Source organism: Capsicum annuum, chromosome 9 (genome assembly GCF_002878395.1).
Source record: "Capsicum annuum cultivar UCD-10X-F1 chromosome 9, UCD10Xv1.1, whole genome shotgun sequence".
NCBI classification, from domain to species: domain Eukaryota; kingdom Viridiplantae; phylum Streptophyta; class Magnoliopsida; order Solanales; family Solanaceae; genus Capsicum; species Capsicum annuum.
Genome location: NC_061119.1, coordinates 202,053,749 through 202,068,420, shown reverse-complemented (window position 1 = coordinate 202,068,420; position 14,672 = coordinate 202,053,749). Strand labels below are relative to the sequence as shown.

The window sequence follows — 14,672 nt, the reverse complement described above, 5'->3', positions numbered from 1 at the left end:
AAACCCAAAAATCAAATCATCTCCAAGAAATTCAAGAAATCTCCCATAAATTTCTTCAAGTTGTTCAAGAACTAAGTGCCTCAAGTCAAAGGCAACATGTTCTTGATATAAAAGTGTGAGAAAGAAGTTTCAAGCAAGTTTCTATATCTTCAAAATCAAAATCTAAGGCATGTGGGGTTTCAACAAGAACACTCCTTTCGTTCTTATGCCTAAAGATTTACTTTCTATTATTGATTTACATGATTTTGCAAGTGGGTTTACACCCAAATTTCTTTATGTATGATTTATGAGACTTGAATTGAATAAGCTTGATATTTATGGTTATTTCACCATCATGCTTCTTAAATTGAGTATTTATTCCATGAGATGTATATTGTCATTATATATATTGATGATTTCTAAGTGATTTATGATAAGTATCAAGATTTGTGTTTTTCTATGAGAGATTTGACTATTGAATATATATATATCGATATTTGAATTGAAAGTCAAGAATAAGTTTGATGATGTTTCCTTGAAGCTTTGACATTTGAAATGATTTGATAAGCAAATGTACTTGATGTTGAGAAACATTGTTTGAATTTGAGTCGAGTTAGGAATCCACAGTCGTATATGATTTACCGATGAGATATACTATTGTTTTGGTCATCATGATAGACCCATGATTTGATATTTCTTGAGGTAGATTTCCTAACGCGTTCTGAGCTGAGTTTGGGAGGAGTATTTAGCACCGAGTGGGAAATTTGGTATTTTCCAGAACCACGTGCCACCGTAGGATTGATGTTGATAGTTGTGGGCCAAAGGCCAAGTATGAGATTGTGATGATGAGATTGAGGTTGTACTCCTTGGCAAGTGTACGACACCCCTACCAATATGGGGTTCTCTCCTTAGGAGGGCAAAACGTTGGACTCCATGAAGCTCACATGGTGTAGTTATGTCGGTTATAAGAAACTCCCACGTCCATAATGATATAAGTCTCTTGATTTACCGAGTCACTTTGAGTCACGAGTTAAAGAGTTTGAGTTGAGTTAATGAAACACGTGTCATTACTGATGATTTATGGAAATAATGTTTCAGATAATTCAAGAGAAGATAGTTATTATTGTCAGCATGCATGATTTCTCATACATTTATGATATTATTTAAAATGTTGCATCCACCCCCACATACTCAGTATATTCCCAAGTACGAACCCTTATACTCTTTTGTATTCTATATTTCCTCGTGATATAGGTTCAGGTGCTCAGTCTCAGCAGCAACAGTGATCTTTAAGTACCTTCCTCTACACTTCTGTAGTTGATGAGTCCTCATGGTTCGAGGACCTGTGTCTCCAATTTTGTCTTATTAATTGATGGTTGTTTACTTTTAGTTCAGTACAAGTCAGTTGGGGATCTGTCCCAATAGCTCCTCTATCCTATGAAGTCGAGGCTTTGTCAGACTAGTGTACCAGCGTGTACAGAGATTTCAGTATTTTGTTTGTACAGGGCAGTATTATCTCATGTTTCAGTATGTTCATGACATGGTTATTCCTCTTTATCTTAGCATAATTTGCGCTATAATGAGTTCTGAAAGTGATGACAAGTTTATAGGGTTAGCTTGAGGCCACGTGTGGCCTTGAGCACCATGTGACGTCTCGGGATAAGTTCTTGGGGCGTTACAGTACTCTCGCCTTTCAAAAAGAGATTTCCATCTTTAGGAAAAATATTGTCACACCAGAGTGGGTTAGCATATCGGCTATAGCTTCCAAGGTAACCTATACCTTCATTTTTACCACTAGGCTCATTAGAAGTGTTTATATCATCTTCAAATAAGACATTATACCTAAAGAGAGAATGATCTATTTCATGGACTGATTCGGAACAAACACATTCAGCACTCTCTAAAAGCTCAATATTATGTTTTAACGAGATTTCAAGTACAAGATTATCCCAAGAATAGCTCTCGGGTTCACTTCCCTTTTGCTGACCAACTTTTTCAAATACTTCACTCACTTGATTTTACTTAATCACATTACACACATACTCAAGTGGTGGAAAATTTTCACAAATAGGTTGATCAACACCAATTACACAAGACAATGTACTTCCGTTCAACATATAGGCTTCAACACTAGGTAGACATAAATCGATCTTACAAGAAGAGTCAATTTGGTCATCAATGGGATCAACTTGTGTATCCACACTCACAACATGTACATAATTAACAAAAGGTAAAGAATCATTAGACTCACAAGTAAGCAATCTACTACTTACACTCAATGGGCTACTAGCCACACAATTATCATTCACATGCACAAAAGTGTAAGAGTTAGCTATTTTACCTTGAAGTTCTTGAGTCGACTCTCCTTTGCCGTGTTGTGAAGGTCCTCCATAAGCTTGGGCAGCAACTTCACTTTGGCATTAATCTCCATCACTTGCCATGTCGGTACCTACACAAATGTCCTTAGAAATAGGAGGACAAACAATGTTAGCTCGGTTTGGTGGTGATCCCCTCGCTTTGCTCCACATAACCTCTTATTTTTCCACTCTCGGATTACCACCTTACACATCCTTACTCCTCTCAATATTTTTTCTCTCATAAGCATTCGGATTAGAGTAAGTATTCACTTTTCTTTGCAGCTCGGGCAGCATGTATGTCATGAGGTGATTTCCCCACCGATCTCTTACAACATTAGGCCAATTTTGCACATTTGGAACTCTATGTTGTGCAACCCAATCGACACCTAAGCATACATAACCATATGTCAATGGAAGAATAAAACACCACACCTCCTCATGGTACTCAAATCGGGAGATGACAACTTTGACCCTCTCGGTAACCTTAAACTCATCCAAGAAGTATGGAACGAGTAAAGGCTCGCAAAACAACCCCAAGTAGTCAACCATGGATGGAACGATGTAGTTTCTATAGTACCTATCATTTAGCACAACGAGGCAGCCCGGTATCCCACAAATGGTCACCTTTCCAGAGTGTATACTCCTTTTTGGATCAATATTGTAAAGGATACGAGCACCCCTTGGTTTTGAAGATGCATACCCTCTTTTTCTCGTTAAATAACCTCTACTAGAGCTAGTATAATCATTCACACTATATCGATCTTGATAAGAAGTACTACAAGGTGGAGAATGTAAATCTTCACACTCCTCACGTGTACAATCATCATAACTCTCATAAGCTTTGCGAACGAAAGGGTTATACCTAACATCAAATCTAGATTTAGAGTGAGAAGTGCAGGACTCCTCACATGCCCCAACGTCATCATAAGATCCATCATGAGGTCCTACATCATCTCCGAAGTCACCATAAGCACTAGGCACTTCATTCACCTCATTTTCTCCCTCAAAACAGTAACTTTCAAATCTGCCCAAGTTTCGATCATGGATATTTTCATAGCCTCCTCAATCTCCCTCAACTTCGTAGCCATAAAACCTCTTACTACAACCATAGTTTCCCATGTTGTAGTCACAATAATCCCCGGCTATCGAAGACATATTCCCCTTTATCACCTTTTGAACCTACAAAATGAACAAATAATATTAGTAGTAAAAGCTCCTCACCAACACTCGTATTCACTCACTTTTGTGATCCTCACAATTAGAGAGGCGAACATTGAAAGTTGCTTATACTCCGGTAGTCAATAAGATGTCAATTCTACTTGGCAGACGGAATGGATTCTTGCTTGATCGACTCAAGAAACAAAATAAAATTTACCTACGAACTTGAAACAAAGTAGTTACTACGAGTTTAAAATGATAAAAGTACACAAATAACGAAGACACGAAGAGGCGAATTCAATAATTAATCTACAACTAAGTAGGTGATTACTAGTTGTTGATTAATTCTAGAATTAAGACATGAAACTAATGAAACAATAAGATGAAACTAAGAATCTAAAATTTGAGATCGAAAATATAGTGTGAACAGTAGCAGTGATGACGTGGCAGCCACGTATTAGTTTAGTTTTATCAAGTGGTTATTCTCAAAGGTTCAAGTCTTGGTCAAAAATTAATTTAGATTGGTGGAATTTATTTTAGGAGGGAAAACAAGTCTTGGAGCCTTTTTAATTTTCAAGACTTGACTTTTTCTTGTACTTCTCCTTAAAACATGGACCCTTGTTTCAAGGAAAGTGGTTGAGATGTGATGTAAAATCTTTTGGTGGTTGGGGGTCTTTCAAGACTAACAATTCTTCACCTTTTTCCCTTCACCTTTATAGATCTAGCATTCACTTTATTTTAACAAGGTATGAAGGTTGAGAAGAACATCAAGAACACTTGAACATCACCAAGAACAATAAAAAATAATTACCAATATCCACAATACAATCATACGGCCAACTCTAAGACAACAATGTTTTCACATGGTCAAGACTACAAAACTACCAACAATGGCCAAGTCTCTTTAGTGTTGCATTTCAGTTTTTTTTTTTAACAAGAGATGAAGGTTGTAAAGAACTTCAAGAACAATAACAATACTCTTTTCAACAACAACAACCATACATATGGCCAAGTCAAGTTTCTCAACAACAATGTCTACCACAAGGTCTTACTTGTTCACAATAACATCAATCTTTAAAGCTCAAATCTAGATCGACTCAAAGTGTTAGTGAAGAACAAAACTAACACCACAAACACACAAGACAAATAAAAGACTCCTAGACCTAGACTCAAGAGCAAATCTCAGCCAAGAACACCACAAGAACACAACTTTCGGCCAAGAACACAAAATGGATAGATTGCTATTTTTCTGAAATTTTCAGATTTCAACTTTTTTTTTTTTTTGGTTTTTCAAGTGAGCTAGCCCAAGATTTGATCTTGTAGGAACAAGATCAAGCCATGCTTTGATACCAAATGATACAAGAATGACAGCGGAAACACGAAACACACTCTAAATCAGTCCACTAATCTTAAGGATTCGAGGACCAAGATGGAGACCACACTCGGATTTGCTACCAACAACAAGAATAAAAATACAAGGGTGTATTTCAACACCAAAACAGCTATAAAACATGATGAACAATATGAACAACAATAACACAAGTTTCGGATTCAATAAATGACCCAAAATAGTTCACTACACAAGATAACAACAACAAAAGTAAAGGATAGATAGTGAGACCAAGATTATTACAAGATTAAGAACTAAAGAGTGTATTAAACTCAAAAACTCCTAATGAATATAATAATCAAAACCACACTCTTACGGTTACTCCCAATGGAATCAACTCACCTCAAGATCCACCGTTTTCAAGCAAAGAATAATGTTAGCTTTTCCAAGCCCTATACTAAAACTATACTAAGTTGGTCTACTCTCAAGAGAGAGGATTTTAAGTGTTTCAATAATTCATCTTTCATAAAACTAAAGAGAAAAGACCTAAAATGTACTACTTATAGTATATTACAAAAGTAGACAAAAAGACCACATTACCCTTAATGACCAAGGGTTGCCTTGGTGTGTTGGAAGACAATATGAATTGTCCAAAATGCCCTTAAAGCTAAGTGACCAAAATTCCCTTAGTAAAGGGAACCAAAACCGTGAACCAACAAAGGTGGTCCAAACCCGAGAGTCCTTAAATCTTCATGGCTTCAAGCAGTCTTCCACACTTGAGTTTGATCAATGGTAGGCTCAAAACGTCCCCTCCAAGTATGATCCCATGCCCTCCATGCCACCAAAGCTTGATTCTTCACATAGTGACTTTGAATGATGTCGTCAAAAGCTAAGGCGACCATTATTCTTGTATCAGACTAGGGGCTGGAGTGGTCCCTTCGAGATAGCCAAAGAGGTCGTTGCCATACATAAGCATGGAGAATTGTGTTTTTCAGGTGTCAAAGTTGTGGCCACCGTTGAGTTTGATGGGTAATTGAGATGCAGGGTTGAATTGAATTATAATGTTAGCACCCGTTGCGTTATCAGCATTAACAACTCTAAGGTTGTTGCCATTGTTGTTGGCCATTTTTTGTTCTGATCTGCGTGAGAAGGAAAAAAAATTGGATCGTTCTCTTAGAGCGTATAGATCTTTGATATCATATAAACACAGAGCAAGTGCTGGAAAGAAGATGTTTAATTAATGAGGCAGAAAGCGTATCAAATAAAGTTACAAATAAACTAAGATGAGTCCTAAACTAAATAAACTAGACTAGTCCTAAATAAACAGAACTGTTGACTAATTTAACACGTGATGTTTCAATAGCCTTAACATACCTAACAAATACTGAAAAGCCTAATATAAATAGCTTGGTCCCAAATAATAAATGGGGTTCACCAAGGAATAGTTGAAGCTACTCTTAGCGTGAAAATATATTTTTCCCAATAATAGGGACGTGGATATCGTGGAATAGCACTCGTATGATAAGGTACACCAATACATAAAAGAAAGTCATAAAGTATTTATATTTATATATTTACATATACAAACAGAAATAACACATAAATACTTCTATAACTTCAAATCTTTGGCTCAAATTGCTGCCCTTTTTTGTAATTACAACTAGTTAAATTATAACGTCAATATAAGTTATATACAATTGGACCTCTTTATAGCAACCATCTCTAATTTTATTGCGACGATGGAATTGATATTTTGTATTACGTTACATTTTATTTTTGTATAATAATATTTAATTATAGTGGTAAAAATATTCGTACAAACCTGGCCGTTGTAAGAAAACTTGATTCTAAGTATTTATTTTTTGAATAAAGAAAATGAAAAAAATCTTTTTTTTCTTTAATTTCTCTCAAATGTACAATTTCTAAAGTTGTTTGGGCTTTTCAAAAATATTGTCGCTCTTGTGCTGGATCCACTTAAAATACATTATTTTTAAAGGATTCAGTATGTACTCGATGATATTTTTGGAAAGTACAAATAACAAAAACAGTATTTATATTAAAGTCCGATCGAAGAAATTTCCATGTGAAGGGTGAGTGAAGCAAATATGCAGCCCTAAAAATGTGAATTGCATGGCAGCTTCTAAATAGTAGCCTTGTCAAACTGAACCAAACAATTTTTTAAAATAACACATGAAAAAAAATAAATTAACAAAAAGTTTTAGTCAAGATGACCAATTTTTTGGCCACCAAATAATTAATTGGGTCCAAATTCTATAGTTGTCCTAATTTTAATGGGGTAAAGTAGTAGACTTTGGGAGTTTTAGCAAGACTTCAAGTTGCATTGTTGGCCAATATTTGTCTATTTTACTAGGTATCAATCACTTTCGATCCAACTAGAGGCAAAGCTAGAGTTTTCATTGTTGATCTGATTAGAGGTGGAGTCAGAATTTCAATTAAAAGGGTTTAATATTTGAAGAAAAACTAGTCAAAGGGAGTTTCATACCTATTATATATACATAACAAATAATTTTAACCGTGTATAAATAATATATTTTTTCGTGAAAGGAAATTCAGATGAACCTCCTAGCCAAACACTGGCTCCACCCCTGAATCCGATCAAACTCACCAATTTTAGTTTGAACTCTATTCAAAACTTATAATCTTCAAATAGGTGGGACACTCTTTTTATCACTATACTAGATTCAAAAAGTAACATATAGTTTTTTTAAAAAAATGTCTTCACCCTATTGACAAATATAATTTTTCGTCGAAGAAAATTCAATTGAACCCTTACATATGCTTAGTTTTCTCATCAAGTTTAGGTAGATAAAATGAAAGTTGTTGAATTTTTTTATTCGAGGTCTCATATTTATATTGAAATTTAACTAAATTTAAATTTAGCCCAAAAATTTCATATTAAAAGTACTAAAATTTATAAATATACAACTTATGTTTTCAATATTACAAGAAATCTCAATTTCCTAAACATATTACAGAAATCCCAACATATACACAGAATGTTATGTATATGTCGGCTATGTTATATATATTAATAGGGGAAGAGAGTAAGTAATTAAATAAGTGGGAGAGTGTAATTACTTCCAAACGAGTTGGTATTTATTTTATTTTTACTTAAAAGTAAAGTGATCCCTACAAAACATTTTCATATCCAATCCAAAATTATTTTATTTCTTTTGGAATCCAACTTTAGTCTCTCATAGCTTTTACTTATTTCATCAATCCATAGGCTTTTACTTATTTCATCAATCCATAGGCTACAAACTTAGAGTGAAATTCCACTATTCACCAATATAATTGTGATAAGATGGTTGGAATTCCTCCCTCTTAATGAGATATTTCGAAATCGAGTCTTGAGTATGAAAAAATTCGAATGAAAAGCTCTACTTCTATAAATGAGCTCGCTCCAATGCAGAGATCGAACAATGAATGAAAAAAAAAAAATACCACTATTCAATTATTAACTACTCTAATAACACCCCTATATGTATTTCTTTCCCTATAAATACCAAATAAAGCCTCAAACTTACTACACATAAAAACTCACCTTCAACATCTTCCATCTTGTTATACACACATCAAAAACTCATTTCTTCTTTCTCAAACACACATTTCTTTCATTCTTCAAGAAATTAAAGATGGAGAACTTCCCAATTATCAACTTGGAAAAACTCAATGGCACAGATAGAGCTGCCACCATGGAAAAGATTAATGATGCTTGTGAAAACTGGGGTTTCTTCGAGGTAAACTATTTACGGTTACAGATAAAAATATTCGATTATATAAGAAAATCAATATACTTCTAATATCGAATCATGATCAACTAAGAGTACAAAAATTATAAACGTAATATTTTCTTATAATTGTCTCTATAATATTCATATTAGTTTTTCTCATATTGCATCAAAAAATGTGCCCTTGTGGCCTTTAAAGGTGTCAGCCACGTGTTCAGCTGAATTCAGTGGGTTTAGTTCAAACTTTATATTTGTTTTAAAATTATCTTGAATAGGTGCATATTACGTATTTTTTGGACTTTTTATTATTATTCAGAATTCATAAATTTCAAATTCTGGCTCCATTGCGAATGACCTTATCTTATCAACATAAAACTGATGCGTACATTTACTAAAAAAATTTATATTTGTAATTGTATAGTTGGTGAACCATGGAATACCACATGAAGTAATGGACACTGTGGAGAAATTAACAAAGGGACATTACAAGAAGTGTATGGAAGAGAGATTTAAAGAATTGATAGCCAAGAAAGGACTTGAAGGTGTTGAAGCTGAGGTTACTGATATGGATTGGGAAAGTACTTTTTTCTTGAGACATCTTCCTGTTTCTAACATCTCTGAAATACCTGATCTTGATGGTGTATATAGGTACGGTATAAGGTGATTTCTTTTTATCTGTATGAGGTTTAGTTAGCAGAGTTATCCGATAATTATGTTGAGGGAAAGTAATAGGTAAGGAAATATGAACTATTAAATTATCTTGACATAAAGAAAGATTCTAGTGTAACGATAAAGAGGATTAGGGGTTGAGTCACTATTCTAATTACATGTTCGATTTAACCTAGTAGCTTTACATGCAAGGTAGGGGTTCAATTAAATTTTCTTTATCGGAAAGTTATGATTTATATAACATAACTAGGATTAAAATAAATTTATGTACGTGTTAAAAATCTTTAATCCGTTCAAATAAGAGAAATACAGATTCAAATTTATGATATTTTTGAATGCCCCTATAAGAAAAATATTGGCTTCGCAATTGCTGTACTAATGGAAGGTAGAAATTATTCGATGAATTAATCAAAGATGTGTCCAAGTTGATTAAAATATTTATGTTAAATAGCTTCTAAACAATAAGAATAAGGAAGTACTGTGTTTTGCTTATTGGTTATAAAATAATAATTATTGCTATTATTATACAAAAGTAACATGATATATCATATTAGTGATAAGTGTCCAAACTTTGCCAACCTCATGTCCCAAGATTCCAAATTGGGAGGTATTTCAATAGGACAATGATTTACTACTAACTAAACATGCTCCACTTGCTAACTTATTTTATTCTATTTAATTTATATTCTTTTTGGGGGAGTCCACATGTACTTTTGATTGAGACTTGGCCACTAATAGTACCATCATAATTAATTGAGAGCTTTTGTCCTAATATATAGGTTTCACGTTACGTTAATTTAAGCTTGCTTTATGTTCAATTGAGAAAACATCTCATCCATCACCACCACCTCAACTAAGAACTTTCAAGATCATAAAAAAACAAAAATTAGGAATGAAAATTCATCGCTAATCTTATTTAACTTATGATGCAGGGAAGTTATGAGGGATTTTGCTAAAAGATTAGAGAAACTAGCAGAGGAACTCTTGGATTTACTTTGTGAAAATCTTGGTCTACCAAAAGGTTACTTGAAAAATGCATTTTATGGCTCAAAAGGTCCAAATTTTGGGACTAAAGTTAGCAACTACCCACCATGCCCAAAACCAGACTTGATCAAGGGACTCCGCGCCCACACGGACGCTGGTGGCATAATCCTTCTCTTCCAAGATGACAAAGTGAGCGGCCTACAACTCCTCAAAGGCGATCAATGGATCGATGTCCCTCCTATGCGCCACTCCATCGTGGTTAACCTAGGCGACCAACTCGAGGTAAAATTTTCATGTATATTTGTTGGTATAGGTTAGGAGTGTACATAATTCTAACGAAAAATGTGAAAACATGTAGCACTAATGGGAAGTCCAAGAGTATGATTCACAAGTTACTTTAGTATGATCGATAAAGTAGATATCGATCTATTCATAGTCTCTTATCGGATCACTTAAAAGACAGCTACAAATAACTGTTAGTAATAAGCGACGTTGGTTAATAGACAACCTGTTATGATACGTTAAACTACACCAAAACTAATAGTATAAATATTGCATATAATACGTAAACATATATTCAGACTTGACATCATTAGCTGGCAAGTAGGCACTTCAACTTTGAGAGTGCACATCTAGATACCTTAATTCGGTCTCAGTTAACAACTAATTAAACACTTCGACTTGTCTCCATTGTCTCTAGTGGACATCCGATGCTGACGTGACACATAATAAAGTTGTCTAGATGATCATTTTATAAGTTGGAGTGTTCAACTGGTCATAGTGGTGACAAGTTGAGTATCTAAATGTGCATATTCAAAGTTGAAGTGTTCAGTAGCCAGATAAGACCAAATTTGAGTGTTTATTTATATATATACTTTTTAATATTATTCTTTATACAGCCAGTATATATAAGTTATCCATTTTTAACTTTAGATTGGAGTATATACCAAGTGCTGTAACAAAAAATGTGAAAACAGGTGATCACTAATGGGAAGTACAAGAGTGTGATGCACAGAGTGATAGCACAAAAAGATGGGACTAGGATGTCATTAGCATCCTTCTACAATCCAGGAAGTGATGCAGTGATTTATCCAGCACCAACTCTAGTTGAGAAAGAGGCAAAGGATCAAAACAAACAAGTTTACCCCAAATTTGTATTTGATGATTACATGAAGTTATATGTTGGTCTTAAATTTCAAGCCAAAGAGCCAAGATTTGAAGCCATGAAAGCTATGGAAACTGATCCAATTGCAACTGCTTAATTAATTACGTACATTCAAACTCAAGATTATTTGTGATTGAAGTAGTACAACACTTTATTTGTTTCTTTAGTATAGTGGAATTTTATATATTTTTGAGTGTCCCTACTACATGTGTGGTAAAGAGGAGTAAAGTTTGTATCTTATACAGATTTTGATACCCAAAATGAGTTGTGTTCCTTCTTTTGTCATTAGTTTATCCTTTCCTCTCATTTTTTTTCTACTTTACAATATGCTTGAAATTAATATACGATGTAATTATTTAGTTGACACCTCTTGAACAAAGGTAACTCTGTCATTTATGTGACAAGAGATCGAGTAGATATCAAAGAATCTACAAATTATGCAATCTCCTTTATTTTATTAATTCAAGTTAATTCCTATTTGACTTAACGAGAAATTTTTTAATAACTTTAGTATAAATTATAATTATAACATTTTTTGGGTTTTAAACGGATTATAACATTAGTGTGGTTATAAAAAGGTCATCAAGGATAAAATGAAAATAATAATAATTAAATTAAGAGAGAACAGCACAAATAGCCGTTCAGTTATAAACTCAAAATAGTCATATTTTATTTTGACAACCTCATTATAACCAACTTCTTCATGTTGTTTATTTTTATTAGCCAGTCTGCATAGTTTGAGTAATTGTAGAATTTTGACTCTTATTTATATTATTTTAAAAAGGATAAATTAAGCGGTTACAAGTCTATATTTAGTGTAATAAGTGTATAACTTAATGTATAAGGCACACATATAGGTTATACATAGATTATGTAGTGATTATTCATCAATTATACTCTATATATAATTTATAATGTTTACCAGCAACATCGATACATTAATGATACACTAAATATAGTCTTGTAACTATTTAATTACAAAAATTATTTGATTTACCCTGTTTGAAGGGATATATATATATATAACTAAGATTTGTAACTATTTTTATCCCTACAATACGTGGATAGAATTAAAATAAAAAATAAACAACACGTGAAAGTTTATCATAATAAAATTTTCTTAAATTAAGCCTCTCTATCTTGGCCCAAAATTTGAAGCCCAGTGACTTGAGATGTAATGGACATGAATCTAGTCAATGAACTAGATGGCTTAGATCATCCAAATGGGTTCCAATAGGCATCGTTTTCACCCTAAATTATACCTGAAAAGTCGAAGCCACACCTAAAGTATACTAGTGACTTATTACAAACCTAAACTATAAAAAAGTGAAACTATTTACACTCTGTTAGGCTACCACCACTTTCATCTGGTGTAATGTTTTACACGCGCTGCCATGTCAGCACCACATCAGTAAAAAGTATCATTTTTTTATAGTTAAGGTGTGTAATAGGTCACTTATATAATTTAGGTGTGGATTCGACTTTTCGACTATAGTTTGGGGTGGAAACGATGCATTTTTCCTTAATGATTTTAGCCGTTTACTTTTGTTATTTAATAGGCTGGACGCGCCTAAAATAAGTGTAACACACGCGCCTTAAAATGGGGGTCGCAGGGAGGTAATAATATCATTTTTATATAGTTAAGGTGTGTAATAGGTCACTTATATAATTTAGGTGTGGCTTAGACTTTTCTTGTATAGAATGGGGTGGAAATGATGTCTTTTCCCTAACTTTTAACTTCAAGAAAACGTACAAGCAACCATTGAGAGAAATCGGTATTTGCACCGAAATCCTAACTAATTTGAATTCATATTATGTAAGGTTCATTTAAAAAAGAAACACTCCATAATATGATTTTCTTTCATATCCAATGCTCAAATCCGCAACTTTAATTTAAGGGTGACGAAACTCTATCTATCTCATCACAATCCTTGTCGATAACCACATGGGTTAAAGTAAATTCTTGCTACTTGAGAATGAAAACAGAGTTTAATTGCACATTAAACCCCTCAATTTTTAAGAATCTTTCAACTAGGCCCCTATCTGTCGTCTCCCACCTTGTAGTAGGAGATAAACGAATGAATTGAGCTAAATTTAAAATGGGCCACTAACCGGCATAAATGTACTTGAGTTGAGATGGGTTATTAATAATAATATGGTTTTAACTTTGTTAATAATTTATTATAATATAAATGGTGGTGAACTTTTATATTAAAATACTTATTAAAAGGGTCAAAATAACACCCAAGGGTATTTCAATTTTTGAGTTTCATACATGAACTACATGTATATGAGTTTTCTATCTAAGTCATCGCCAACTATTTATCAAAACATACCTTAATTATTAATAGTTCACTTTTTTCTACCAGAACAATGCTGATATTTCAAGTAGAAACAAAGAACAACTGATAGTCGAGTTATGTTTTGATAAATAGTTGGAGATGTTCGGATGTGAAATTTAAAATATTAAAATATTTTAGGTGTGTTTTTAATTCCATTAACCTTTTATATCTTTTAGGCATGTTTTTAATTCCATTTTTTTTTTTTTACTTTATTTAAAATTCGTGTACATCAAGAATGTTCATATAAATATTGAGGACGACATTTGGTAGGTTGTTAGATCTTTTATCTATTTTTAATTTTCAATGTTTTTTATTGGAATCTCATTTTTACTTAATACTTGGTCCCCTTTGGGTAGGGGTGGGCGTTCGGTCGGTTCGGTCTGATTGTTTAATATCGATTCGGTTTATCGATTTTCGGATTGACAAAAATGACATCCATAACCAAACCGAAACAAATTCGGTTTGGTTCGGTTTTTACAAATTCGGTTCGGTTATTTCGAATTTTTATTTCGGTTTGAAATATTTAAAGTAGTTAGCCTCTCTTTTTCATAACTGAACATTTAAATTGATGAATTTTTTTAGAAAAATTATTTTTTTCAAACCTGTTTTTCATTCTCAAATATAAATAATTATAAATAACTCAACATGGATGAAATGAAATGAAATAATCATAAGTTTAACATAATACATACGTCATTAATCATTACATATAATATAATCTTGCATAAATAGTCTACAAAACAACACAAAACTCATAAAAATAGTCCATGAAACAACATACTTTCTGCATAAATAATCCATAAAACAGTCCAAAGTTACCAAAATAGTCCATAAAATATTTGAATCATCAAAACAATCCATAAACAGCCTGCGGCGTATGCAAATTTGCTGTTAAATGTTAATTGTGAAAGTGAATTACTAAATATTATATATATA

General features: G+C 33.1%; 1 protein-coding gene across 1 annotated transcript; it reads left to right on the top strand.

The window, feature by feature from the left end:
* The first annotated feature begins 8,274 nt into the window (after nucleotides 1–8,274).
* On the top strand, nucleotides 8,275–11,682 carry LOC107842189 (1-aminocyclopropane-1-carboxylate oxidase 2). The gene is made up of 4 exons (XM_016685940.2): nucleotides 8,275–8,585; nucleotides 8,998–9,224; nucleotides 10,178–10,511; nucleotides 11,207–11,682. Exons 1-4 carry the CDS (start codon nucleotides 8,481–8,483, stop codon nucleotides 11,489–11,491), a joined length of 951 nt encoding a protein of 316 aa, XP_016541426.1. The 5' UTR covers nucleotides 8,275–8,480; the 3' UTR covers nucleotides 11,492–11,682.
* Nucleotides 11,683–14,672: the final 2,990 nt, after the last annotated feature.